Source organism: Tasmannia lanceolata, unplaced genomic scaffold, assembly GCF_043159265.1.
Source record: "Tasmannia lanceolata isolate RefF3 unplaced genomic scaffold, GAP_Taslan_0.1 ptg000013l, whole genome shotgun sequence".
Taxonomy (NCBI): domain Eukaryota; kingdom Viridiplantae; phylum Streptophyta; class Magnoliopsida; order Canellales; family Winteraceae; genus Tasmannia; species Tasmannia lanceolata.
Genome location: NW_027518690.1, coordinates 10,828,929 through 10,855,103, shown reverse-complemented (window position 1 = coordinate 10,855,103; position 26,175 = coordinate 10,828,929). Strand labels below are relative to the sequence as shown.

General features: G+C 38.5%; 2 protein-coding genes across 2 annotated transcripts; one reads left to right on the top strand and one right to left on the bottom strand.

Annotated features, from left to right (window-relative positions):
- Window positions 1-2,952: 2,952 nt before the first annotated feature.
- On the bottom strand, window positions 2,953-12,563 carry LOC143889764 (putative protein phosphatase 2C 33). Its single transcript, XM_077394101.1, has 5 exons — window positions 10,992-12,563; window positions 8,217-8,606; window positions 7,927-8,044; window positions 4,530-4,753; window positions 2,953-3,725 (listed from the first exon to the last, which is right to left on the bottom strand). Exons 1-5 carry the CDS (start codon window positions 11,223-11,225, stop codon window positions 3,249-3,251), a joined length of 1,443 nt encoding a protein of 480 aa, XP_077250216.1. The 5' UTR covers window positions 11,226-12,563; the 3' UTR covers window positions 2,953-3,248.
- A 7,618-nt stretch (window positions 12,564-20,181) lies between these two features.
- On the top strand, window positions 20,182-22,427 carry LOC143890799 (EPIDERMAL PATTERNING FACTOR-like protein 9). Its single transcript, XM_077395480.1, has 3 exons — window positions 20,182-20,533; window positions 21,495-21,547; window positions 21,658-22,427. The coding sequence occupies exons 1-3, from the start codon at window positions 20,467-20,469 to the stop codon at window positions 21,838-21,840; spliced, it is 303 nt and encodes a 100-aa protein (XP_077251595.1). The 5' UTR covers window positions 20,182-20,466; the 3' UTR covers window positions 21,841-22,427.
- The last annotated feature ends 3,748 nt before the right edge of the window (window positions 22,428-26,175 follow it).

Below are 26,175 nucleotides of genomic sequence, written 5' to 3'. Positions count from 1 at the left end.
GAAAGGCGATTTTTAGGTCATAAAATGAGGAATGTATGTGAAATCTAGACCGTTGATCTTATAAAAGATTATCATGCGTTCGAAATGATCTAGGTTCCATCCCGAACGGACATCTCATGTGTTAGATAGAGGAATACAAAAATCAACAGCTTAGATGGGATCAAGGGCTCAGATTATCAGATCAATGTGTTGGCAATGGCATTTGGCGGGCCCAAAATGTGAAGAAGCATAAAAGAGACTTTCTTTGAGAATATTTCTAGGGGAGTGATAAATCGACTCCCAAATATTAGGGCTGCAACTCGAGCCGGGTTTTAACCGACCCGCATCGACCCGACCCGAAAATAGCCTGGGTTGGGTTCAGGTTTCATGGGTTTCGGGTCGAGCCAGGTTGAGCATTCAAAAGCCTGCATGAATCTCAGGTTGAGACGGGTTTGAAGGGACCCGACCCAACCCGAGTTACATAAGTTATAGTATGTACATTTTTTTCTATTGTTAGTTAAAAGTTAAAAGTTAAAACCCACACACCCACTGTTATTGTATGTGAGTTAATTTCTGCTTCTATGAATTGAGTTGATTCAAGTGTTTGATTCAGCATTGTTTGATTATAATTACAAAATTGTTTGATTCAAGTGTAATGTGAGTGTAATTACATCATTGTTTGATTCAAGTGCAATGTGAGTGCAATTTCTGCTTTTATGAGTTGAGTTGTCTTGCCAAACAAGAATTTTCCTTAAAAAATTGCGTCAAGTGAAAAAACGCGACCCGAGATATTTCTCGGGTAGGGTTGGGTTCTCCAAAACCCGACCCACCGACCCGAGTTGCAGCCCTACCAAATATGATAAATCGACTCCTCATGTGTCTTTCTCTCTCCTCTGGGTTAGAGAGAGAAAGAGGAGAGAGATAAACACATGGGGGGTCGATTTATCATTTTGGGGGTCCATTTATCACTGCCCTGCCTATTTCTAATGTGAAAAACCAATATTTTGTGGGCCACCTCATGATACTCTACAAGATCAACGGTCTTGATTTAACATATATACGGCCTATAAGGTATGTAATACTCAAAATTTTCCTTTCTTCCGAGTCGTTCTCCTTTATTGCTTTTTAACCGCCCTCATTTCTCATCATGATAAATTATATGTCACGTCGACAGGGGTGCGAATTATCCAACAGGGGGTGCGAATTTATCATCACCCATAATTATTTTCCTTTCCAAGAATAAGTTTTATTGGAAAAAAATTTCTACAATAACTTCGATTTTACATCTCATGTATTTTATGTGTGGCCCCACCATTTTATACCCGAGCATAGTATTGGTTGGGGGTAGGGGTGTAAACGAGCCGAGCCGAGCCGAGCTGTCCAGGGAAAGTGCGAGCCACTAGAGAGCCTGGCCGAGCCTGACCGAGCCGAGCCTGGCCTAACTCGGGCTCGGCTCGTTAAGGATTTGAGCCGAGCTCGAGCAAGCTTCCGAGCCCGAGCCAAAATTGACACCCTTAGTTGGGGGCACCATTTTACGCTTGATTTGGTGGGCCCACCATCTCCACCCAAACCCATCATATGGTGGGGTGGGGCCCTCCATTTTATTACCATGCCCAGCATGCGTAGGCCTCCATTTTACACTTAAAAGTTTTGGTGAGGTGGGCACACCAAATCTGCCCAAACCCATGCATAGGAACTACCATTTTTACACCTCATGTTTGATGGGCATGGGCCCGAATACTAGTGTGCACCTACGTTCGGAGAACACATAAAAACTCTGCAAAAGCTATTCTTCTCTTTTTCTACAAAACCACCCTCTCCTCTCCTCTCCTCTCCTCACCCCTGTCTAAGTAAGGAAAGAAACAAAGAAAAAGGAGTCGTCTTTCTTATTTTCTTCTCAGTGTGTCACCCAAAAAGCAGCCTTTCACTTTCTATGTGAAGGGCTGAGAATAAAAGTGAGGCTGATTTCCCAGCAACGCACATAGTATGTTAGATCATGCCCCAAAAGTCTTGTATCTTAACCTTACAAAACTCAACAAATTGGAAGTTCTTTTGACTTTTATTCCATCTAGAGAGGGGAGGAAAAGTGCGAAGTGGGAAAAATTGCAAGGATAGGTTAAAAAGAACTGCTATTCGAATAGAAAATGGCAACCAAATGATGGTAGGAACGTTTGCTAGGAAATAGAAAACGTGTACTTCTTACATTCATTTTCCCTCTTTCTGGTGTATCCAAACGTAGGGGAGTGGGTTTCAGAACAAAAGGCTCATTCCTGGGGTAAAAAAAAAAAGACTTCGGATATTGGCACTTCCAGATTTTAATAATTGCACAAACTCAACTTGTTTATTTTTTAGTATTTAACCAGCTATCTGAGGTTATCATAATTCCCAAGCTAATTACAAATGAAAAGATAAAGTTAGTGCAATTATCAAAACATGGTAGTGCCAATACCAGTTGACTAAAAAACCAGAAAAAAAATACAGTTTTTCTGAACTGGGATGATATCCGCCCGATCATGTTTGGTTAATGGGACGAATCATCTTGTTTTACAGTTCAACAATCTGTCAACATGTATTATAAATCCCCAAAAACTCTTACCAGCCCATTTGAGACCGCAAAAGGTTATTAGTCTTGAAGAGTTAATCAAATCAGTCCCCAAATGAGGCCTCGATATCCCATTATCAATTAAGATTAAATTAAAATAATAATCTTATTGGCTAACAAGGACCAATTTTAAAGGCATAAGAAAGATTACACTATGATAAAATTTAGCATAAATAAAGGAAATGATATCCGCACTCCCTTGTTTCTATAATGGCCCTTCCAACTTACTTTTCTACACTTCTAATCTCTGTTAAAAGAGAGTGGGGATTCTGAAAATGATAAAGCGAGGACTGCCATTATCAGAACAAGGGGTCACTTCCTTAATATCCCGAATAAAGACGGCAATGCAAGAAATTCCAAGCCACCATCAATTATCAACAACATAAATCTTCTTCTAAACATAGTAAAAAAAATCACACTGAACAAAAAGGAGAGTTGGATTTTACAGAAACTTCAATAACATTCCCCTTCGCCACTCACCCCTGAAAATAAGAGTGCAAGCTAAAAAGAGAGAGAGAATGCACAGACACACTAATAAAGCCAGGCCAATCTCCCCCATTAGAAACAACAAATACCCCTCTTAGAAAACTTTGAGTAGAAAGGGAAATAATAGAAAAAACAGAATATAGATCAAAAGAATTAATTTAAGGAGGAAAATGGGGCAGAGCTAACCATTTCTTCCGGCCACTTTTGAATTTTCAGACCCCTGCTTCTTGTCTTCTCCGGCCACAAACCTTGGGAGAGTCAAAAGGGTATTAACACGGGTGACGCCTTCCAAGGCTGACCATTCCAGTCCTGTTGCCTGTTTTGAGGCTTCCTCGCCCTCTGCGTGGATTTCTGGGCAGGATTTCATGGTCCCTGAGCGTTCCAAGGCAATTTGGACGTTAGGTTCTTGGTTTTCACTGCCTGTATCTGATGCTTCCAATGTTGGATGTTCTTTGGTTTTGGTATTGGTGGGATTGGGATTGTTTGAACCAGAATCAAGAAAAAGGCAGACCACGGCACAGTCATCAATTTTGGAGGTCGGGTATTTGTACCTCCAGGCTTGAATTGCTGACTCAACTAGGGCTCGTGCTGCGAAGGATCGAGTCGGGGCTGAGGACACTATGTCTATGACTTCTTTGTTCGAGAGCACGTCCCAAATCTGCAAAAGATAAGGTTCCAGGTTGAGGCAATGTGGCTTAGACATATATTTCAAATATGGGGAATGCCAAATCATAAGACCTCCATAATGTCAGCAAACTGAAGCCCCCCACATTACAGAACAAATAATGGGGCATGGATAGAGTTTTACTATAGTACTATTCCCCTTAAAAATTAATCCAAGAATACCAGAACATGAACATAAAGACTAAAATTGGCATCCTTCATTGCCATGTTGACAGATCTACACTTGGACAAGATAAATTTTTAGAAAACACAATGTTGTTTATGTAAGCTCTGGTAGAATAATTTGCTCAATAGATAGTATTAGAGATGAGATTTAAGTTATTCATCAAAAAAAAAAAAAAAAGATGAGATTTAAGAACCAAATTTCAGCCCCTTGGTCATAATGTCAAAGAAAAATCCAAAAGGATTTTGTTTTTCTTCACAAATGTGTACCTTTTCAATTAAGAAGATCCCAGATTACTGAAAAAAATAAAACACCTAAAATAGAACCTTATTCAGTAGTAATAAAATTAGAATTTACTAAAACTTGACAATATGTCGATAATCGATATAGCAGCTTTAAGCACTTATATACTGTGATACATAGTTGATATGATAAATAAGCCTATAACCTTTTTATAGGATTAGAGTCATATCGCGATATATCCGCCAAGTATTGCCAACCTTATGACTATGGCTCAAGGGGGGCTGAAACTCTCTTTCAATGTGATTATTCCATTTTCCTCGAAGATTAAGTAAAAGTTTAAAGGATCAAAAGATGGTTTTTAGTTTTCCTTACCCCATCGGTGGCCATAACAATGAACTCATCCTTTTCCGTGAGGCGTCGATAGGAAATTTCAGGAACAGAAATCAAACCAAAATCCTTGAGGCAGAAGTCACCAAAAGCCCTTGCCATCGCCAGGCCTGGGGAATCATTGTTAGGCAACCAAACTCGCGCAACTTCTGGCTCATCCTGAAGAGCAAACACCCGTCCTCTGCATTGCCTTATCCTCTCTGCTTCTCCTGTGTGAAAAAAAATAGAAGAAAAAATTAATATACTAAAGTATGAGGCTTTACCTTTTTCTCTTAAGGTTACTGAACTGCTAAAATGATTTATCAACACACAAAGTTATTTAGACAAATCATTTAAAAAAAAGTTATTGAGACAAATATAAAAGGAGAAATACATCAAGTTTTGCGATTTGGCAGACGATAACACAAAGGGCAGTGATAAATCGACTCCCTATGGCTCTGTTCACTTGTTTTCCCGGGAAAGGAAAAGAAAAGATTTCCCGGGATTCTGACATGGCATTAGGAAAAGAAATCCAGGGAAACTGTGTAGGAAATGGTTTCCCGCGCCTGTTCACGTGCGTAGGATCTATGCAGGAAAATGTTTCCCGAGAAACTGCTTGCCCACCTTTTATCACTAGTTTTCCCGGGAAAGCAAATCCGACCAAAATAATGGGATTTGGTTTCCCACACTAGTGAGAAAAGAGACATTTCCACGTCATTTTTTGCAATTCCATGTCATTATTTGACATATTCCACCCAGGCTTGTTAATTTCTCAGGAAAGCAAGTGAACACCAGAATTATGTCTTGTCAAGGTCTTGTCAAGCAAAAAGGAGTCTGTTTCCAGGGATTTGCTTTCCCGGGAACGCAAGTGAACAGAGCCTATGTGTCTTTCTCTCTCCTCTGGGTTAGAGAGAGAAAGAGGAGAGAGATAGACACATGGGGGGTCGATTTAAGATATATGGGAGTCGATTTATCACTCCCCTAACACAAATACACAGGTCATAGAGAAGTCTACTCACTTTATTTCTGAAGAACAGTTGAGAACTTTTAGACAGGTTTAAGAGGACATTTTGGCAGTATCATTAAATCTTGGACGTTTAGTATCTAAGTGGATAAAGGAATTAAACGAGAGAGGGGAAAAACCACCAAACCCAATAATCTACAAATGTTCTGCTTCCTTTGGTAAAATATTTGTTCATACATTCCATTTTCATGTAGACTCTGCTCCGGCCAATGTTCAAAAGTTTGGAATCAACTTGGAATTCTGTATTTTGAATTCCATGTTAGCCCAAGTCCATGAAAGTCTCCGATTTAGAAGCAGAAAGTAACAATCAAAACATTAGCTATGTCAATGACAGACTGAGTCTACTTTTATTATTGTCCAAGTATGTAATGTTCTCGAAATCTCCCAAAAATAAAGCAAGATTTTGAATAATCCACAAAAGAAGAAAAAAACTCCAAAACTCAGAATTTCGCAAGATATGTGTTTTTTTTTTCCACTTCTTTCACAATTATTTTTAAAATGAATCTGAAACCATATTTGTAAACTACAGAAAAGAGTAACTGATATTGAACTAAACAATGTAGTTTTTTTAATATTTTTATCTTCAGTTTTTTAACTTCATATATATTTTCACAGATTATTCATTTTATTTTTCTGAAAATTTCCCAAAATAAATTGGAAAAAAAAAACAAGAATTTAATATCACAGGAGAAATTCTTGCAGAGAAACTTTGGAGAACAAGCTTTGTGAATTCATTGTCAACCAAGATCTTTTTTTAATATTGGTTCATAAGTCATTAAGTTGAAAAGTAGGGGTGCAACTCTGGCCGGGTTCAACCTGAACCCGATGGGTTCAACCTGAAAAAAAGTCAGGTCGAGTCGGGTTGAGTTCGGATCGGGTTTTCCCAACCTGGGTTGAGGTCGGGTTGAGGGTTTGGGCAATCCGACCCGAGTGAAACCGGACATTTTTATGACTTTTTTATTTTATAAGCTTAAAAACTTGGGTCGGATCGGGTTCGGGTTGAAAAAATGGGTTCCTCGGGTCGGGTCGGGTTGAACCTCATCGCATGGGAAATCGGGTTCCGGTTGGGAAAATGGGTTCCTCGGGTCGGGTGGGGTTGGCCTCAACCCGACCCAACCCGACCCAAGTTGCACCCCTATTGAAAAGTGCCCTATCTAACAAACCAAAATTGCGTTTGGACATAAGAGAGCAAAAAATAAAATAATTCTTTACACACACATGAGCATGTGTGCGCGAGTGTGTGTGGGTGGATACCCTTAAAAACTAGGCATGACAACCATGTCATTTTGTCCAATGTGTGAAAAGCTAAAGGGAAATCAACAAAAGAAAAACTGAATGGAAAAAATGAATAAATTTATGGGTATCATTGTTGATACCAATTCGCCAGACATGTATATGAACATACATGTACCTAAGCACAGAGACACATGACACATCCACAAGCGCTCGCGCGCGCACACACATCTACACTCCCTTGTTTTGGCAATGGCACTTCTTACTTTATTGAATACTTTTCTGATTGGCTGTCAATATCTTCTTTTTTTTGACTGGTGGCTGTCAATGTCTTTTTTCTGATTAGCTGTCAATATCTTTATTGAACACTTTTTGTTGTAAGAGCCTATAACAGCTAATAAGTGCAAGATAAAGACAAGAGTCATTATCAAAACATGGGAGTGCAGATGTCATTTTCCTATATATAATGTCTCCGTATATACAGATTTTAAAATATCATTAAAAAAAAACTTTAAAATTAGAAATTTAGAATACTGATCTTCACACTACCATGTTTTAATAATTAGACAAACTCAGCTTGTCTCTTTCTTTTTAATTGGCATCTGAGTGTTTTTGGGAACTGTAATAACACTTGACAGCTGTTTAAATAATAAAATAAAAGACGAGTTAGTGCAATTATCAAAACATGGTTAAATAATAAAATACAAGAAGAGTTAGTGCAATTATCAAAACATGGTAGTGCCAATATCAGTAGCCTAAAATTAAGGAAATGATAAATTCATCCCTTTTCTTAACATGGGACAGCCAGCTGCAGTGTACGTGGCAATCAGGTCCGTTGAATCCTTCTCACGTGAAGCATATCAGCCCCTCTGCAGTCATAGATACACTGCAGCTGGCTGTCCCAAGTAAAAAAAATGGGGCGGATATATAACTTTCCCAAAATCAAAGCCAATTTTTTCCACATATAGCCAAATCATGACTTGTGGACATCCATTATGGGCACTTTAAGCAAATTTGTCAGCATCACATGACTGCAAACAGGAATAAGAGATGCCCTAGCAGTAATATTTATTTTCTTTGTTAAGCAATAATATTTTAGATAACAGAAACATTTAACTGCTTTAAGAGTTGGAAGGAGAGACCAACTTGGAAGATTTGGCTTGAGGTCAACAGTCAACTGAACTGCAATCAGAGTGTCATCTTGATCTCTTGTACCCAATATGGCTCTTGAATCCCCAACATTTCCAATTATAAGATCCTGACCCTACAGATTACAGAACAACAGACAACTAAATTTGGATCGCGAAAAACAACCAAATGCATAAAACACAATTGCATTTGTTCCTTCATCTCGTCATTGATCAAATGCAATTTTTTTTCATCTAATTTACAGTATCGTTAATCAACCAGATTCAAGTTTGTGGAGCAGATTATACCTGCTTGACCAAGGTGACTGCCGTTGTACCACTGCAAAAACAATCAATGTTTGGGTGGACCCTCAATTCCTTGTCCATAACTTTGAAAGCCTTCAGAAAAGACTCTTTTAGTGTTAGAAAGATCTCTGGATGCTTCTCCTTCTCTTCAGGATCCGTGAATATCCTCGGATCCCCATCCACGCTTACAGAGGCAGTTTCATCGGAGTTCATGCTTCCTGCCAAACTGCCACTGTTCACTCTCAACCCCTCATCATTCCCTATGTTTACTTCCCAATGAGCACTCAGTTTCAGAGGAAGAGAATCCCTCACTCTCCTTGCAACCATATGGCCGAAAGGACCATGACCGTCAAAAACCCCACAGAAAACTGTATCCGTTCTCGATCCAAAATTCTGGAAACATGAAATATGCATCTCCCATGGTTAATGAAAATTTCCATCAACTTGCAGTTTCATACACATGAAATTAGTAAAAATATTTGGTTTTTCTAAGGTCAAGTGAGTCTGGCTGGCACCAAGCAAACAAGGTAATCAAGATGTACAGAAAATGAAATGGAAGTAAACAGTAATTACAGGAGAGTTTTAAGGTAAAATATTTCCAGGACTGACATGAACTGGATTATAGAAGACCCACATAATTAATGTAATAAAAACTGAAGGAAAAGGAGACTGAAGAAAATACCACTTGAATTTGGTTCATTTCATCAGATAGTCATAAACCAACATTTATAAGCCCGTGTGCAGACATAAAAATCAGCCCAACTTAGGTTTTTAATTGGCTTTCACAAAAATAAATTTGACATTTCATTTTCTCCTCCAATAGGAGATTTTCTTTTGGTAGGTAAGTATGAATTTTGATGCAGGAAGGTACGGAAAGATCATTTCCTCATGCAGCTCTGATACCAAATTGATGCAGGATGGATAAGGGAAGAGATTATATATGCTGATTTTATCAAAATTCAGAGCTAAGGAATTTAGGATAATAGGTTAAGGGATTTTGGTCTACTTAAATGGAAATTAGGGTCGGCAAATAAGGTAAAAGTTCAGTGGGGAAGTATGAACAAATTGGATGTAAGTAGGGGATTGTTGTGACTGACTGGAATGTCAAAACAGATTTGGACTGTTTGGACAGTTCAGGCCTGTTTGGAAAGATCCAGACAGATCTGGAAATTGTGGATGATTGGGACTGGATAGGGATTAAGCACAGGTCTAGGACAGATGTGAGATTTGCAGGTATTGGAGCCATGTTCTTCCATTACAGAGACTCTTTTATTCATTCTTTCAGTGGCGTCAACTCTTCACTTCATCGGCTCAACAGAATAGCAACCATCTTAACATAATCCCAAGTCAAAGTCTGAAATGTCAAGACCTATTCCTAGGGTATCATGTTTTCAAATATAGTCAAGAAGTTTATCCTATCTCTAGCAATATAGGTACAAGTACAATTTTTTTTTTATATTAGTACGATTCAAATCAGGAAAGTATTCATACCAACTAGTATATAGACATAAAGTCCAGCAAAGAAGCAACGATACAGGAAAGCAAAACTAAGTACTCAGATAATGAGGATCTGACTGGATACAAGTTAGTAGTGACAATTTCCAAGGAACGAAAGAAAGATATCACAACAAAACCTAACCTGGCACGAGAACAGGATATTATTATCTGATCTAGATGAAACCAACAAACCCAAGACTGGAAGTCTTTACACGTCAATAGCAGTGGCAAAAATATAAAGCATCAAGGCTTGGGAAACGAAAACCATTCTTGGAAAAATTGGCCCCAATAAGACAAAAAAAGGATCCATTCTCTTCCCCTACATGTAAAGAAAATGGCGAAGAAATAAAAGGAGATTATAGTTACTCAAACAATAATCTACAAACGGTGACAATATAGAAAGCTAAGACAGAATCCTCGAAGAAACGACAGCAAAAGAAGCAAATGTTAGTTCCTGAACCATAAACTAATATGTCCTAATGAATCCAGAAGGAAATCACAATATATTCAACCACAGTAGAATAGAGAAGGAATACTCAAATTTCATGCCAGCAATAAGAAACCATCAAAGCAAAATCTACAAATGATACATGAAATCTAGTAACAGACAAAAAGAATAGTAAAAAATACAAAATAGCGCAATTGTCCAAATAAATAACGTAATCTGAAATGACTAATCAAACTCAGATGAGCAGGATTGCCAAACAAACCAAAGAAATTGAGGATACTCTTCTTCTTCTTCTTCTTCTTTTTGGTGAATTGAGGATATCCTTCTTAAAAATCCCAAAAGTTTGCCATTATTTAGAAGAATAAAGAAATTTTTTCCCCAAATACTTGACCCTGGGTAATCGAGGGATCTACAGAAATGGACATGAATGTATGGGAACTCATACTGATAATAAGGCACTACTGACTTTTACCTTCCAAATTATATCTGGTCTTGAGAAGGCTTGGAAACTTCCAAAGCAACATAAAGATTAACAAAACCACCAATTCATATGGATAAAATGCTAAAGATGTCCCAAAACAGTCTATAAATCAAAAGTTTGACAGATGTCCCAAACCCAATAAGACCATTATTACATCTGTACGGAACCGATGAATCCTGCAGTAGCTAGAAATAAGAATATAAAATATTTCTCTTATAACTTGAGAATAAAGAGATTCAATCAGGATGCCATAGCCAACATATAGAAGAAACCAAATTTGACCAAGTATAAAGTAAAAACAACCACATGAGAAGGTAAAGATAGTAAGTACAGTGGGATAGAAAGAACAAACCTCCCAAACAATCATGGCATCCTGGTTGGTCCCTTTCTTGCCTTGTTGGGTAAACATCGAAGCAACACTGCTAGCACCATTGAGGAACATTCTACCCGGGACCTTGCGCAGCTGATCTTCGAATGAAGAGTTCCGCATCCGATGCTTTTTTCGTGAGGTCTTTCTCTGTCTCTGTCCCCCTGAGGGGGACGATGGGGAATGTGGGTTCCCGTCCGCCGATAAGCAGGACCCCATCCTGAGGGCCCTAATGATGTTTAGTATGCACTCCAGACCAACCTCACAGTTTACCCCCCTATTTCCAATAATCGTCTCCGTCTGAAACCAGGCAAAATCCCCCCTTTTCCCTTTCCTTTCACTGCTTAGCTCACAGTTAAAACCCCTATTTCCAATTATCGGCTCCGTCTGAAAGCCAACGAAATCCCCCCTTTTCCTTTCCTTTCACTGCTTAATTATCAAAGGCCGTAACAGATGCACAGAGAGGAACCAGAACCAATTGATAAATCCTTAAAGCAATGCAATTTTCAATCTCATGAAACAGAGAAACTCCGCATCAAAAAGAAAATTCGAATAGAATCTGATCCAACTTCCTTAGGTTTTTAATCTTTCTGATGATTATCAAAAGAAAAGTAGGCAGAACAGTACTTTAACAAGAGTAAAGAGCAGATCCACGGCGAATAACCCCTCAAAAGAAGCTTAACAAATAGATCAAAGAACTTTATCTTGCTTTTAGAAAATCTGCCTTTTTCCTCCTGTTATTCTCTACCTTCAATCCAGTCCACAAAAACAAAGGAGAAGCCTAAAAGCTTCAACTTGAAATAATGCACTGAACATAGAATAAAACAATCAAATCTTTGACGAGATCTCGAAAAGACGAGAAATCCCCAAAATTGAATTGAATTAACAACAGATAGATGCTAAATTGAACAGATCACGACAAATCTAATCCAAAATTTCAAACCTTTGCCCCCAATATTCAAAACCTGGGAAATGCAAATTGACAAATTCAAAGGATCAAATAGTAAAAAAAACTCACAATCATGACTGATCTTAATCTCAGGCCTTCTTCTTCAGTAAACGGGGAGAAAATTCAACACAGAAAGAAGGAAACAAAACCTAATCGATCTTTTAGCATGAAATTCAACACAGAAATCAAACAATCCAAGCAAAAATCCCTAAAAATAAGGTAATATACAAACCGGATCGATGATGATCAACTAAAAAATCTTTCAGATTGTCCACAACAACCAGATCTGAAAAAAGAATCTGAAGAACTTATTGATTGATCCTTCTTCAACGTAACTCGAATCGGTCCAAGTCGTGATTTAAACTCTCTCTCTCTATCTATCTCTCTCTCTCTCTCTAAAAAGAGAACATGAAAACAAAAAGGAAACCCTAGAAATGAAAAGAAGGAAAGAAAATCCTTCGCTTTTGAAATTCTGGATCAAATTCCGCCTCCAAATCTGATTCATTTTCCATGGTCTCTCTCTCTCTCTCTCTCTCTCTCTCTTTTGTTTGTTTTTCTCTGTTTCTTCTTATCTTTTTCTTATTTTTCTCTCTTTTTCTTAATTACTCAGTCTTATCCGAAAACAACGATCCCATACACATCTGCCACTCTTCTTAATCTTTTATCTGAGTGATAAATTCGCACCCATTTATTACCTCGGCCAGCCCCCATATCTAGTTTACTTATGACTACCCCAAGAGGTGGCCCAAGGAAGAAAAAGGGGGGAATATATCATTTTCCTTTATCAACTGCCTAAATTTATTATCTAGTCTATTGACAACCCCCATAAATGTAGGCATTAATGCATTATCCACCGCGCCTATTTGTCTCGTAATCATGTCATTTCCCTCTAAATCGTGGAAAGAAAGAAAAAAAATCCATCTGGAATGTTTTTATTTCAATCCAAACAGGGAATTTAAGGTGGAGGAATTACATTTCCTTTTAGGGCATTTTCTAGGCAAAAAAGCACATTTGTGGGTCCACGCTGTAGGACATGCCACAAAAATCATCTCCATTGGATTATTCTAACCATAGGATATATCTGGAGGAAAATGGGCTGTTCAAAACCTTCAAAAAGCAATCATAAATACACTGGAGGGAGTGGCCGGGGAAGGAAAGGGGGTGAATGTATCACTTCGGTAAAGAAATCTTCACAGATCGAGGAGTAAAAATGGAGATTTTTTTTCAAGGGAAGTGATATATCCGCCCCCTTTTTATCACCAGGAAAGGAACACCCCCTGTCAGCAATGACTAGGGGGTTGGGGGCAGCTGTACTTATGTCAGGAAAATTCAATGCCTCAGATTGCCACAAACATTGACATGGTGTGTTCCTTGTGATCAAAAGGGGCGGATATATCACTTCCCTATTTTAGGGAAATGATAAATGAACCTTTGAAAATTTTCTAAAGGATTCATTAGCCGATCCCAATTGGTTTGGGACAGACGCTTAGTTGAGTTGAGTTGATAAATGAGCCCCTTTTCATCGCTTGGGACACCCAGCTGCATTGTACGTGGCAATGAACACCTCCTGTCAGCAATGACTAGGAGGTTGGGGGCAGCTGTACTTATGTCAGGAAAATTCAATGCCTCAGATTGCCACAAACATTGACATGGTGTGTTCCTTGTGATCAAAAGGGGCGGATATATCACTTCCCTATTTTAGGGAAATGATAAATGAACCTTTGAAAATTTTCTAAAGGATTCATTAGCCGATCCCAATTGGTTTGGGACAGACGCTTAGTTGAGTTGAGTTGATAAATGAGCCCCTTTTCATCGCTTGGGACACCCAGCTGCATTGTACATGGCAATGAACACCCCCTGTCAGCAATGACTAGGGGGTTGGGGGCAGCTGTACTTATGTCAGGAAAATTCAATGCCCCAAATTGCCACAAACATTGACATGGGGTGTTCCTTGTGATCAAAAGGGGTGGTATATCACTTCCCTATTTTAGGGAAATGATAAATGAGCCTTTGAAAATTTTCTAAAGGATTCATTAGCCGACCCCAATTGTTTGGTACAGACGCTTAGTTGAGTTGAGTTGATAAATGCACCCCTTTTCATCGCTTGGGACACCCAGCTGCATTGTACGTGGCAATCAGGTCACTTCAATCCTTCAAATGTACTTGAAGTACATCAGCCCCTTTGCAGTCATAGATACACTGTAGCTGGGTGTCCTAAGTAATGAAAAGGGGCGTATTCATGATTTCCCTTTCTATTTTTTTATCTAGAGACCATCTTCCATACTAACCAACAAATGAATGCTTTATGGAAGTGATATATTTGCCCCTTGTTTTTCCTAGTCACCCCTCCAGTGTAATAGTGAGTCGTGACTACTCTTTTATGCTATAGGTGTGACAAGGGGAAGAAAAGGGGGTGAATAAATCAGTTTAGTGGTGAGGTAAGTGAGATCCCACGTGAGTTTGATTCGCCATTCCAATCAAGAGAGAGTTCTTTAAAGTAGTTACACAACTAACACGTTGTTTCATTTAATAGAAAAGTGATTACTTTCTTCGAAAAAGTAAACAAAAGCGAAACACTTTTTTCGAAAAGCAAATTCTCTTCTTCTTCTTCTTCTGTATTATTATAATATGAATTCATTCAAAGGTGGTGGGCGATTTTTCTTGCTTTTTAATGTTTATTAATTGTGCAAGTGGAAGCAGCATAAATAGACTTGTAATCACAGGTTAAGTAAGCATAAATAGACTTGTAATCACAGGTTAAGTAAGCATAAATAGACTTGTAACGACAGGTTAAGTATGAGTAAACCTTAACCCGGGTATAACAATTAGAGAATTTATATGATGGGTGGCCGTGAAAACACGTGAAGTCTGAAAAAAGTAGGTACGGCCCACTTTTTTCGATGATCCAAACCGTTCATCTGTTTGGGCACAACGTAAGTAGGTTGTGCCCCAAAAATCATTTCCATAGGATGAATCTAACCCTCCGATCCGTAGAAGATTCTATAAATGATTCTTGGAAATCTGAATTTTCAGATCAGTTCAGATTGGAGGGTTAGGATCATCCTATGGAAATGATTTTTCGGACACGCCCTAGTTACGTTGTGCCCCAACAGATGAACGGTTTGGATCATAAAAAAAAGTGGGCGGTACCTACTTTTTTAGACTTCACGTGTTTTCACGGCCACCCATCATATAAATTCTCTAACAATTGAGCCTCTAGAATGATATCCTAGGGAGATGATTTTTTTCACCCCCTGCAGTATGCATTCACCCCGCTGTTAACGCGAACAGTGGGCAACTTTAATGCTTTTTGATGTCTACACTCCCATATTTGATAATGGTACTCCTCCCTCCTTTAACTTTCACTTTTCGACTCTTTCTTAAATTACACTTGTTCAGTCCATTTTTTTTTTTTTTTTCGTGACCAAGATGGTCAGGTCTCAAGAGAAATAACAAGAATCAGCTACAACAAAATAACATCGTTCAGCCTCGAGGAGGAAGAAAATCAAACAACTCCAAAATAAGCCTAATCACCCCTCATGAAAAAGAGCATCGGCATCAGTGCATCACTATTTGCAGTCCTTATAACATGAAGATACAAGATAGAACGAGACCCCACTATGTCCTCAATCTCCTCCATCATCTGTGAAAACCACAAAGGATGGGGATAGCTTTTCTTTGTTAAACCCTAAACGAAGCTTTATGGATTAACGGGCCAGAATTGAGGTTTCTCTTCAAGTCAACAGATCCAATCAGGTAAACGAGGCAAAAGTAGGGCCCAATAAGCGTCTTTTAGGAAGAAACGTAAAAGTGACTCTTTTTTTAGCATTTTCCCTTTCCTTTATGATGATTAGTTTATGTGATAAAGGTTTAATTAATCCTAAACAAGGCATGTTTCATCTGAAATTAATGGTAGAGAAGAATGTCCGACTCTGACCACCCACTTTGTGGGCTAACCTTAGTTTTGTCTTCTTACCCTTTTGGGTTCTGGACACGCGTTACTCTTTGAGTCAACAATAAACACTTCCCTTGTTGGGCCCCACTCCAAGCAAGGACAACATTAGATGGAACCCACCTTTTATTGGGTATGTTCTAATATAAACCCAATAGATAATGGACCAAGTGTAGTGGGCCTTATGGGCTAGAGCCCATTAACTTATCACCGACTTCCTTTAATATTTATTCACGTAAATAGGGGCATGGGGCAGCCATCCTGGCATTCCAAACTAGATGCCTTGAGAGCAATGCTTCAAGGCAGATTGTTGGTTATGTTCTAATGTAAGCCCATAGATAATGGACCAAGTGTAGTGGGCCTTATGGGTTAGAGCCCATTAACTTATCACCGACTTCCTTTAATATTTATTCACGTAAATACAGGCTGGGGGCAGCTATCGTGGTATTCCAAACAAGACGCCTTGAGAGCAATGCTTCAAGCACCGACTCAAGACTCTCTTCTCCCCCTTCCCACCGATTCTAACACCTTTGTGGCTCCCAATTTCTACCTGCTGAAATGCATTTTATTATCAATTCACGTGGTTTTTGTCCTTCAAGATCAAATTGAAAATCACAGATGGACCCAACCTTGGTTAATTTATGAATTGTGATATCTGAATGGGGCCAAAACCAAGGACTTAGATAAATATAAACAGACCAAGCCCTTTTTTTTTTTTAATGGTACATAAAAGAACAAGCTCAGAATGTGTTAAACCTTTATTATATTATGCTGACATTTTTAGCAGGGTGGTAGTATTTTTGCCCTCATTTCTTACTAGGGACAGCCTCATCTAGTGTATTTATGACCGAGGTTTTAAATTTCGGTTTCGGGGGACATTTCGGTCCTCACCAAAACCGAAATTTCAGCCGAAATCCTGAAATTTTAGCTGAAATTCGGTAGAAGGGCTCAAAATGTTGATGTTTTGGGCCAAAATTTCGGTATGAAATTGCGGCCGAAATTACAGAAATTTCGGTAATTTCGGCTGAAATTCTGTAAAGAATTAAATAATTAATATTTTAACCAAAATTTGGCTGAAATTTTAAAAAATTCGAAATTTCGACATAACGTAATCTAGTAAATTTCGGCAATTTCGATTTCAGAACGTTTCAGTTTCCACCTTGACCGAAATATGAAATTTCATATTTCTGCCGAAATTTAAAACCTTGTTTATGACTACTCTTTTACGCTGGGGGGTTGTCCTAAACAAGGTTTCAAATTTCAGTTTCGGAGGTCATTTCGGTCCTCACCGAAACCGAAATTTCAGCCGAAAGCCCGAAATTCAGTAGAAGGGCTCGAAAATGCCAGTGTTTTGGGCTGAAATTTTGGTAATTTTGGCTGAAATTCCATAAATAATTAAATAATTAAAATTTTATCCAAAATTTTGACCGCCGCAATTTCGGTTTCGGTCCTGATCGGATTTCGGCCGAAATTTAAAACCTTGGTCCTACGTAAGAAAAATGGGTGAATATATAATTTCCCTTTTAGAATCAAGACATTAAGGTGATCTGGCAGCTTAAGTGAACTAAAAGCAAGTGAAATAAATCATAAAATATACAGATTTTATCATACGATTTAAAATTAAATTTTAAAAAAGGAAATAATTAGGTGATCTGGCACATTCCTATTGGTCATACCAAGAATTATACGGAATGCACTTTGGCGATATGGCCCATTACAGGTGTCCTTGTTGCTGATTTTTTCATAGGTGCCCTTCAGTTTAGCATTCCTCAAATCAGAATTATAAGGAATGCACTTTGGCGATATGGCCCATTACAGGTGTCTTTGTTGCTGATTTTTTCATAGGCGCCCTTCAGTTTAGCATTCCTCAAATCAGATAATGCATTTAACATGTTATAACTTCATGGAATGATTTTATGAGAATTTATATAATCGGTGGCTGTGAAAACACGTGAAGTCTAAAAAAAGTAGGTACGGCCCACCTTATCGATGATCCAAACCGTTCATCTGTTTGGGCACAACGTAAATAGGTTGTGCCCCAAAAATCATTTCCGTAGGATGAACCTAACCCTCCGATCTGTAGAAGATTCCATAAATGATTTTTGGAAATCTGAATTTTCAGATCAATTCAGATTGGAAGGGTTAGGATCATCCTATGGAAATGATTTTTGGGACACACCCTATTTACGTTGTGCCCCAACAGATGAACGGTTTGGATCATAAAAAAAAGTGGGCCGTACCTACTTTTTTAGACTTCACGTGTTTTCCCGGCCACCCATCATATAAATTCTCTAACTATTACAGTTTGTTGTTGGTACCGGCAATTAGTTTGGCTTTTCAAACTCAGCTTTTTTCGTTAAAGAGCATTCAGTATAATTTCTTATATAAATGGGTTGCACGTGCGTGTTTACAAGTAACCATTAAAAAAAAAGAAAAAAAAGGGAGAAATCAAAACGTATCTACATGGCAAAAGAGCCTACCCAATTAAAGAAAGGGTTTTTTTCAAAAGAATCATTCTACTTTGCTTTATTTGGGAAAAGAGTATCCTAGTTTGACAATTTACAAATAGAGGCATAACATTTGAGTGAATTTTGCAAATCAGGTGATGCCCTCAATTTGGGACCAAAATACCCATGGTAACATTTCGATGGCCGGTTACATGTGAGAGCGTCAACATTATGAATGAAGACAAAATCAGTTGAAAAGTGAGCCCGTGTGCTGCTCTCACATGCAGCAGGCCATCCGCGAAATGCCTTATGCGATGGTTGCTAGCAAATCCTAGGGGTGGCAATAGGGCAGGGCTGGGCTGGATGTTGCACCCCCGTCCCCGCTTCGGGGATGGCAGGGAATTCCCGTCTCCGTCCCCGTCCCACACACTGCGGGAAATGAGTTTAATGGATTTTTTTTATTCAAAAGATCTACTAAAAATGCATTTGAGAAAGATATTAGGAAAAATTTAGGATTGCCAAACGAAATTTATTCTATTGTTAAGTGTGGCTACCCAAATTAAAAATGACAAATCCAAATTTAATGGTGGAAAATTCAATTCTCTACAAGGATTATGGGATGGCGCGGTGCAAGAGCAATCTCCATCCCCGTCCCAGCTTAAATCCTGTTCGGGGTGGGGCCAGGGCGGATCTCCTTTTTGCAGGTTTATTTGACAGCCTCAGCAAACCACAAGATAAAAGTATCCTCATTGTCAAATGACAAAACTTATCTTGTAAAAAGACCAAACTATCCATGACAATCAATGATATGTTTTAAATCAAGGGTGTGGGAATATCATTTGTAGATATACAAGCATTATTGGCCCATGCTATGCAATGGGTGTAATAAAAGGGCCCGCACCATCAATGAGGTGTAAAATGGTGGGCCCCACCCGATACAGGGTCTTGGGTGGAGATCGTGGGACCTACACCATCAAAACATGTGGCAAAATGGCGGGCCCCACCTAATGCATGGGTTTGAGTTGAGTTAATGTGACTCACCTTGTCAAAACATATCACTTAGTATCATATGTATTTTGGGCTTTTTACTAAGGCTCTGTTCACTTGTGTTCCCTGAAAACAACCTCTTTTTTCCTTGACAAGGCAAAATTCTAGTATTCACTTGCTTTCCAGGGAAAATAGAATTACACATGTGGAATTTCTGCAATAAGTCAAAAAATGACATGGAAAAGCCCATCCCCCCCTTTAGGGATTTCATTTCCGACCAAAAACACACAGATTTCGTTTCCCTGGAAAACTAGTGCAAAAAGAAGGGCAAGCAGTTTCCTTGGAAACCTTTTCCTTCGCAAGTGAACAGTCCAGAAACAGTTCAGGGAAACCTTTTTCTGCACAGATTCCCTGAATTTCTTTTCCTAATGCCACGTCAGATTCCCGGGAACATTTTCTTTTCCTTTCCCAGAAAAACAAGTGAACAGATCCTAAGGTAAATTTCATCTTTTGAGACATTTTGATCTGTTGACGAGTCAAAAATATCTACCATGGATATTTTGGTTTCTAGTTGATTTCATGACCTAGTTTGCAAAATTCACTCCTACTATTGCAAGTAAAGCAAACTAGAAGCTGTCTATGTTCCTTTGTACCCATATTGTAACACTAGAAAGTACTGAAAGCGACGTACACCTCATGACAGATCCAGAGACCTCCATACATTATTCTATTCATTAAAGGAAGCTTCAAGAAAGAAGTCCCGAGAGGGTAAAGGAAGCTTCAAGAAAGAAGTCTCGAGAGGGATTAAGCAAATCAAATGAATATAGAGTGCTTAGTAGGGTCATTTTGAGAATTTGAGAGGCCTCCTTGGCTCCTTCTTCTGATGCCACTGAATTGGTGGCCTAATGGTGTCAGCTGGGGTCCCTTTTGCTGTGAGCAGGAATCAGCAATATTTGGCAGTCTATCCCAAGAGACATTATTCAACCATGCCGTCCTTTTTTGCCTTGATCTTATCACAAAACACAGTCCATAATTCAACTCAAACATCCCACCATTATTTCTATCTCTTATCTTCTTTTCTTCTCCCCAAAACACAATCACCACCCTTTCCGAATCCACTGCAATATGGCCATTACAAAACCCACAACCTTCTACTTCTTCACTATTCTCATTGCAGCTTTTCTAATAGCAGGTCCATACCCAAGAACCCAACTGATTTTTTTCATCTCTTTTTTTAACTTTCTTTTCTTCATGGTTTAATGAGACTTTCCTAAGGCATGTTTGGCACTTTTTTTTAATGATATCGCCTAAGCTAAAATTACTTATTTAGTGTATTTTATCTTTTAGCTAGTAGGTTTTTTATTATAAGTTTGGCTATATATCATGATTCTCATTGCAGCATCAACTGATTTATTTTTTAATTTTGTATTTTTTCACTCTTCGTTCCTGGTTTGGTGAATTTCCGCCCTAAAGATGGTGCATGTCGGGCCAGTCTTAATACTATTTCATTCACAAAAATACTTATGCTGAAGCTTGGGATCTTTCTTGTGTGTGTGTGTACAGGTTCTTTATATGCTTGCTCTTCCTTTTTTTATGTATTCTTTAATAGTTGAATCTTTTTAGTCTCATGATTTGTACAAGAAGCTTTTTGATGTCTTATCCAAGAGATTGCAGAATGTAATATTTGAAACAACTAATTACTCTTGCTGTGGATTTTTAATATCAAGGAGTTGTTGGGTTTTGAACGGACCTAATAATAGCTCTGAATATATGTGAAACAACCTACTACTCCATTAATTTGTAACTTGAGAATTTGGATTTTGACTGCATTTGTAATTTGGGGAATTCCATATGTTGATTTTCAAACCACATACATTTGAGGGGACATGTTAAAATATGTGAGATCTCACCATTGTATCACGTTGAGATCTCACCGTCGGATCGTCTTCGTAGTAAATTATAGTAGTAAAAGTTGGTTAGATCGATCAGCTAATGATCTAGCTAGATAAGAAAACTAAATTAGATTAGAACTATCTCTTTCCATATATACTTATCTAGACTCAATTCCATGTTTATAAGCATGTGTTTTTAATGAAAATAAACCAAAATCAATAAAAATCTTTTTATTTATCATAATCTTTGAAATGGTGCAGGTTTCTTGGCTGATGAAGGACACCCTAATTTACACACAGAATGGAACCTGCAGGTGAGAAGTGTTTATAAATATTCTGACCATCAAATGCTCAAGTCTGTGTTTTTAACTTCCGGGATCTATTTATTTATTTGAGTGCCCATTTTTTATATGCGCTTTTGTAGGGTGTTAGTAAAAGAGTGCAAAATGGGAATTCCTGGAGATTGATGATTGGATCAACAGTTCCAACTTGCACTTACAATGAATGCAGAGGGTGTAAGTTCAAGTGCATAGCTGAGCAAATTCCAGTGGACGGAAATGACCCTATCAACAGTGCCTATAGATACAGATGCGTTTGCCACAGATGATTGGAGATCTCTAAACCCAATTCCACCATAAGAAATTAAGGCTATATATTGTAATATGAGAGAGAGAGAGAGAGGGTGTGATTTCAGTCTAAGGAATTGCAACCTTTACAGAAATCTTTGTAGGCTTAAAAACTTGGGTTTTTCTAAGGAGTGTGTTGAGGGCACTCATCAAGGAGCATTTAAATGCTATTTGATACATCATTTTGCACAAGTTTTTGAGGTTTTTACATACATTCTGAGACTATTTTTAATCAAAAGATAGGTAAAACGATGTTTCCAAGAGCATTTATATGCTACTTAACGAGCCCTAAAAACTTTTCTCTTGATCTTTCTTTTCTTCTTGCTTTCTTCTCTCTTCTTCCTTTTTGAGGCTTTTTTAAAAAAAAATTCTCGAGGACCATGGAAATCGGTGTTAAAAAGACGTAATTTGGGATCTTCTCAATGGCAATTGTATGCTCGTTGGTGTTTTTGCTGTACTTAATATAGTAGTATTCTTAATGTTGATGTTTTTGTTGAACCTAGTATAGTTTTCCTAGTCTAATAGATGTGATACGCTATAGGCAGAATATGACATGCACGAACTTGTGCACTCAGATATCAGAAAGCTAATATGAGGGGGGATATTTCTAAATTATTTTACAAAAGTTTGGAAAGGAAAAATATTTCTAAAATTTCCTTCTTTTTTTTTTTTTTTTTTTTTAAACGCAGGAACGCCATGTTTGGCAACCATGATTTTTTTTGGGCGATGATATTTTCACCTCCCCCAAGTACGCATTCGCCCCCCCCTTTTAACGTGATTTGACGTCAAAAAGCATTGAAGTTGTCCACTGTTCATGTTATAAGGGGGGCGAATGTGTACTTCAAGGGGGCGAAAATATCATCTCCCTTTTTTTTTCATGAATTATCTGCTTACCAAGTATTGAGAGAGGGAAAGGGAGAGAATTGAGAGGGAAAGAGTGGGGAGATGAGTGACGGAAAAATAAGGAAAACAAAAACTCTAATTCAGCCACTTTGGACCTTCTCCTCACACTTATGTCCTCTCAAATTCTCTTCATTTCCCTCTTCCCCGACCCCACTCTCAAAACTTAAGGGGATGTTTTATGGAAAAATAAAATAAAAAATCATGGACCTAGCCGAAACCGAAATTTCGGTCATTTCGGCTGAAATTTGGGAAAGGATTAAAAAATTATTAATTTTTTCCAAATTTTGCCGAAATTGAAGAAATGTTGAAAATATTTTCCGAAATTTCGCCAATTTCTGTTTCGGAACGTTTCGGTTTCGGTCTTGACCGAAATCCGAAATCCAAAATCTGGACGAAATTTACAACCCTGGTGGTCATGTTCATTACAGTGAGGGAAAATTACATTTACACCCCCTCTAGTTTCTGACACATCCACTTCCACCCCTATAGTTTAAAATGTGACAAATACACCCCTGTGGTTTCAATTTGTTTAAGGTAGGCCCCCTCAGTTGAAGGTTCGTCCCCTTTGAATTCACGTTGACACTTTTACCGGTGTTCTGACCGCCTGTATACACCTAACGTAAATGCAAATGATCGATGGGTGTATCAGCTTTATAGTGGCGGGGTCTAGACCGTCTCTGTATACACAGGCGTCAGGCTGTCATGGAAAACCGCCGATAATACCTTCATCGAGGCGTCAGGCTGTCATGGAAAACCGCCGATAATACCTTCATCGAGGCCTCATTTAGAGGCGGTCCTGTGACCCCCCTGTAAAAACATTTTTTCTTATAGTGAACTAAGATGGGTTAGTTATCAAGTTACGAGCAAGGCATTAAATTTTGGACCGAAATTTTAGGTTTCAGTCTAGACCAGGGATGGAGCCAGGAATTTGCAAAGTGGAAAGGTTTTAATAATTAAGAGGAAAGTGTTTATGTGCACGTACTCCCTGCGCACAAGTGGCTTAAAAAGCCACCGATTGGTTCTTATGGCGGGTCCACCTCTGCGGGGTCCACAAAAAGCGACCAATCGGTGGCTTTTTAAGCCACTTGTGCGTAGGGAGCTCCCTGCGCACATGCGCAAGAGCACTTTTCTCAATAATTAATAAATCCTCATAAAAGCCTCAAAGGCACCATGATATTGGAAAAAAAACCAAGAAAAATGAGTTAACCAAATACTTGAAAATAAATTTTCCATGGCAAAAAAATTCTCTTCTTCCAAACAACCCCTAAGAGACAACCATTATTTCAAAGAGAAAAATGCTTACAAGAAAGTCACTTCTACAATAAAGTATGATACAATTTAACTTTTGTAGAGTAATAGTTTTGCGCAAAAAGGGATTGCCCACCTTTTTCACTTAGGACAGCCCCTCAAGTGAATTCTTGACTACTCTTTTACACTATAGTGGGCTGTCCTTTGTAAAAAAAGTGGGCAAGTATATCATGGCAAAAAAGGGGGAGATATTTTAGTAAACATAAAGATACGATATATATGCAAAAGTTGGTAAGGGCAATTGCACCATTTGTAAAAACCAAGAAATAAAAGGAGGCAAAGGCTATTTTTGGAATTTAAATGTATATGAAATTTTTTTTGAGATTTTTTAGGGGGGCAACTACCCCCCCCTAAATCCGTCCATGGTCTAGACCGATACTGAAATCGATTATATTTCGAAATTTCGTTTATCCCGAAATGTTCTCCGAAATTTCGTTTATCCCGAAATGTTCTCCGAAATTTAACGGATTTCCCCTTAAAATCTCGATTTTAGATAATTATTTTATGTTTCCCGAAATTTTGCTGAAATGTCGGTAATTTCGGTCAAAACTCTTTACGAGATAAATTAGGCATTATTTTGATTTCATCGGCCGAAACTTCGGACCGAAATGCATTATGAAACCGGAATTTGAAACCATGGTTGCGAGGACAAAAGGTGCTACACACCATCCCCGCCCGATAAAAACCAGTCTCTAAAATAAGTTTTAACCTTTAGAAAGCAATTATTTTAAGGGCCGAGTGTGCCTCTGCTAATTATGGTGCTAATTATTTTAATAAAACCCTAAGCCTCATGCCTTTCTCCAATCGTGCCATTGTTGGCCCTAAAAAGTGAAGAATTACATCAGGAAAGTAAGAAAGGAAGAGACTACTTACCTAACCGACAATGTTGATGTCAATCATCGCACTCTGAATGCCAGGAAGGTCGCTTGACTCCTTAGGCTCTTCTGGGCTCATTTCGAGGTGTGGGTGCAACTCAATTCGAGTTCAACCCGAATCCGTCGGGTTCAACCGGAAAAGAAGTCGGGTTGGGTTTGGTATCTTTCGGGTCAAGTTCGAGTTTGGATTGAGTTCGGATTGAGGGCTCGAGCAACCCCACCGGAGTGAAAACCGATTTTTTTTGTTTTGTTTTTAGTTTGTACATTTAAAGCTTAAAAACTCGGGTTGGTTTCAGGTTGAAAAAATGGTTCCTTGGGCGGATCGGGTTGGAACTCGGGTTTGGGTTGAGTAAATGGTTTCTCGGGTTGGCCTCAACCCGACCCAAGTTGCACCCCTATTTCGAGGTGAAAACCCAAATGGCCCTCGCCAAGAGCCACTTTTCCACATCATTTCTTCAATTTCTATAGCCAATTACACTTTTCTATCTCATAATGAATCGGTCATCAATAGTTGTTATGACGAATCATGCCGATAAGTGAAGCGCTAAACCCTTATCATTTATTATAGAATTTGTTAGGGCCAATGTTACGTACATAGGATTAGATATTTGGGTTAGTTTTTACATTTAGTAGGACTCTTCGGATAAGGGCTAGTGGTTATACTTTTAAGTGTTTTATAGGATTAGGTCTCTTGTTTGTTAATGGTATAAATAAATTGTAATAGGCTATTGTCAAATTAATGAATAAATTTGTTCCAAGACGTGTCTTTATACACAGAGGAGGATTGATCCTTCCCTCGAAGTGGATCAAGAGGCTGATCTTCCCTCTATCAAATCCATTACGAACCAATATGGGTTTGGAACAATTAGTATCAGAGCAGCACGATCCGGTGCCATGGAGAAGAAAATCGAAGGAGCAATGGATCCGTGGGATGAGATGATCAGAGAGATCAAAAGGCATCTAGCTTCCATGAATGCCAAGTTCAACAAGATGATACTCTCGCTTGGTGTGAGGATAGAAGAACCCCCATGTTTGAAGAAGTTAAATGAAGAGTTCAATGAGAGGATCGTCGAGAAGACTTGTGTGATGAAAAAGAAAAGAAGAAATAGAAAAAATGAGTCAAAAAAGAGAGAGAATGAAAGCAGATAGAAGAAGGCACAAAAGAAAGGTCACCGCCGAAGAGTCTACCGTTCCTCTTCCTCTCAATACATCCAACGCAATCGAAAAGAT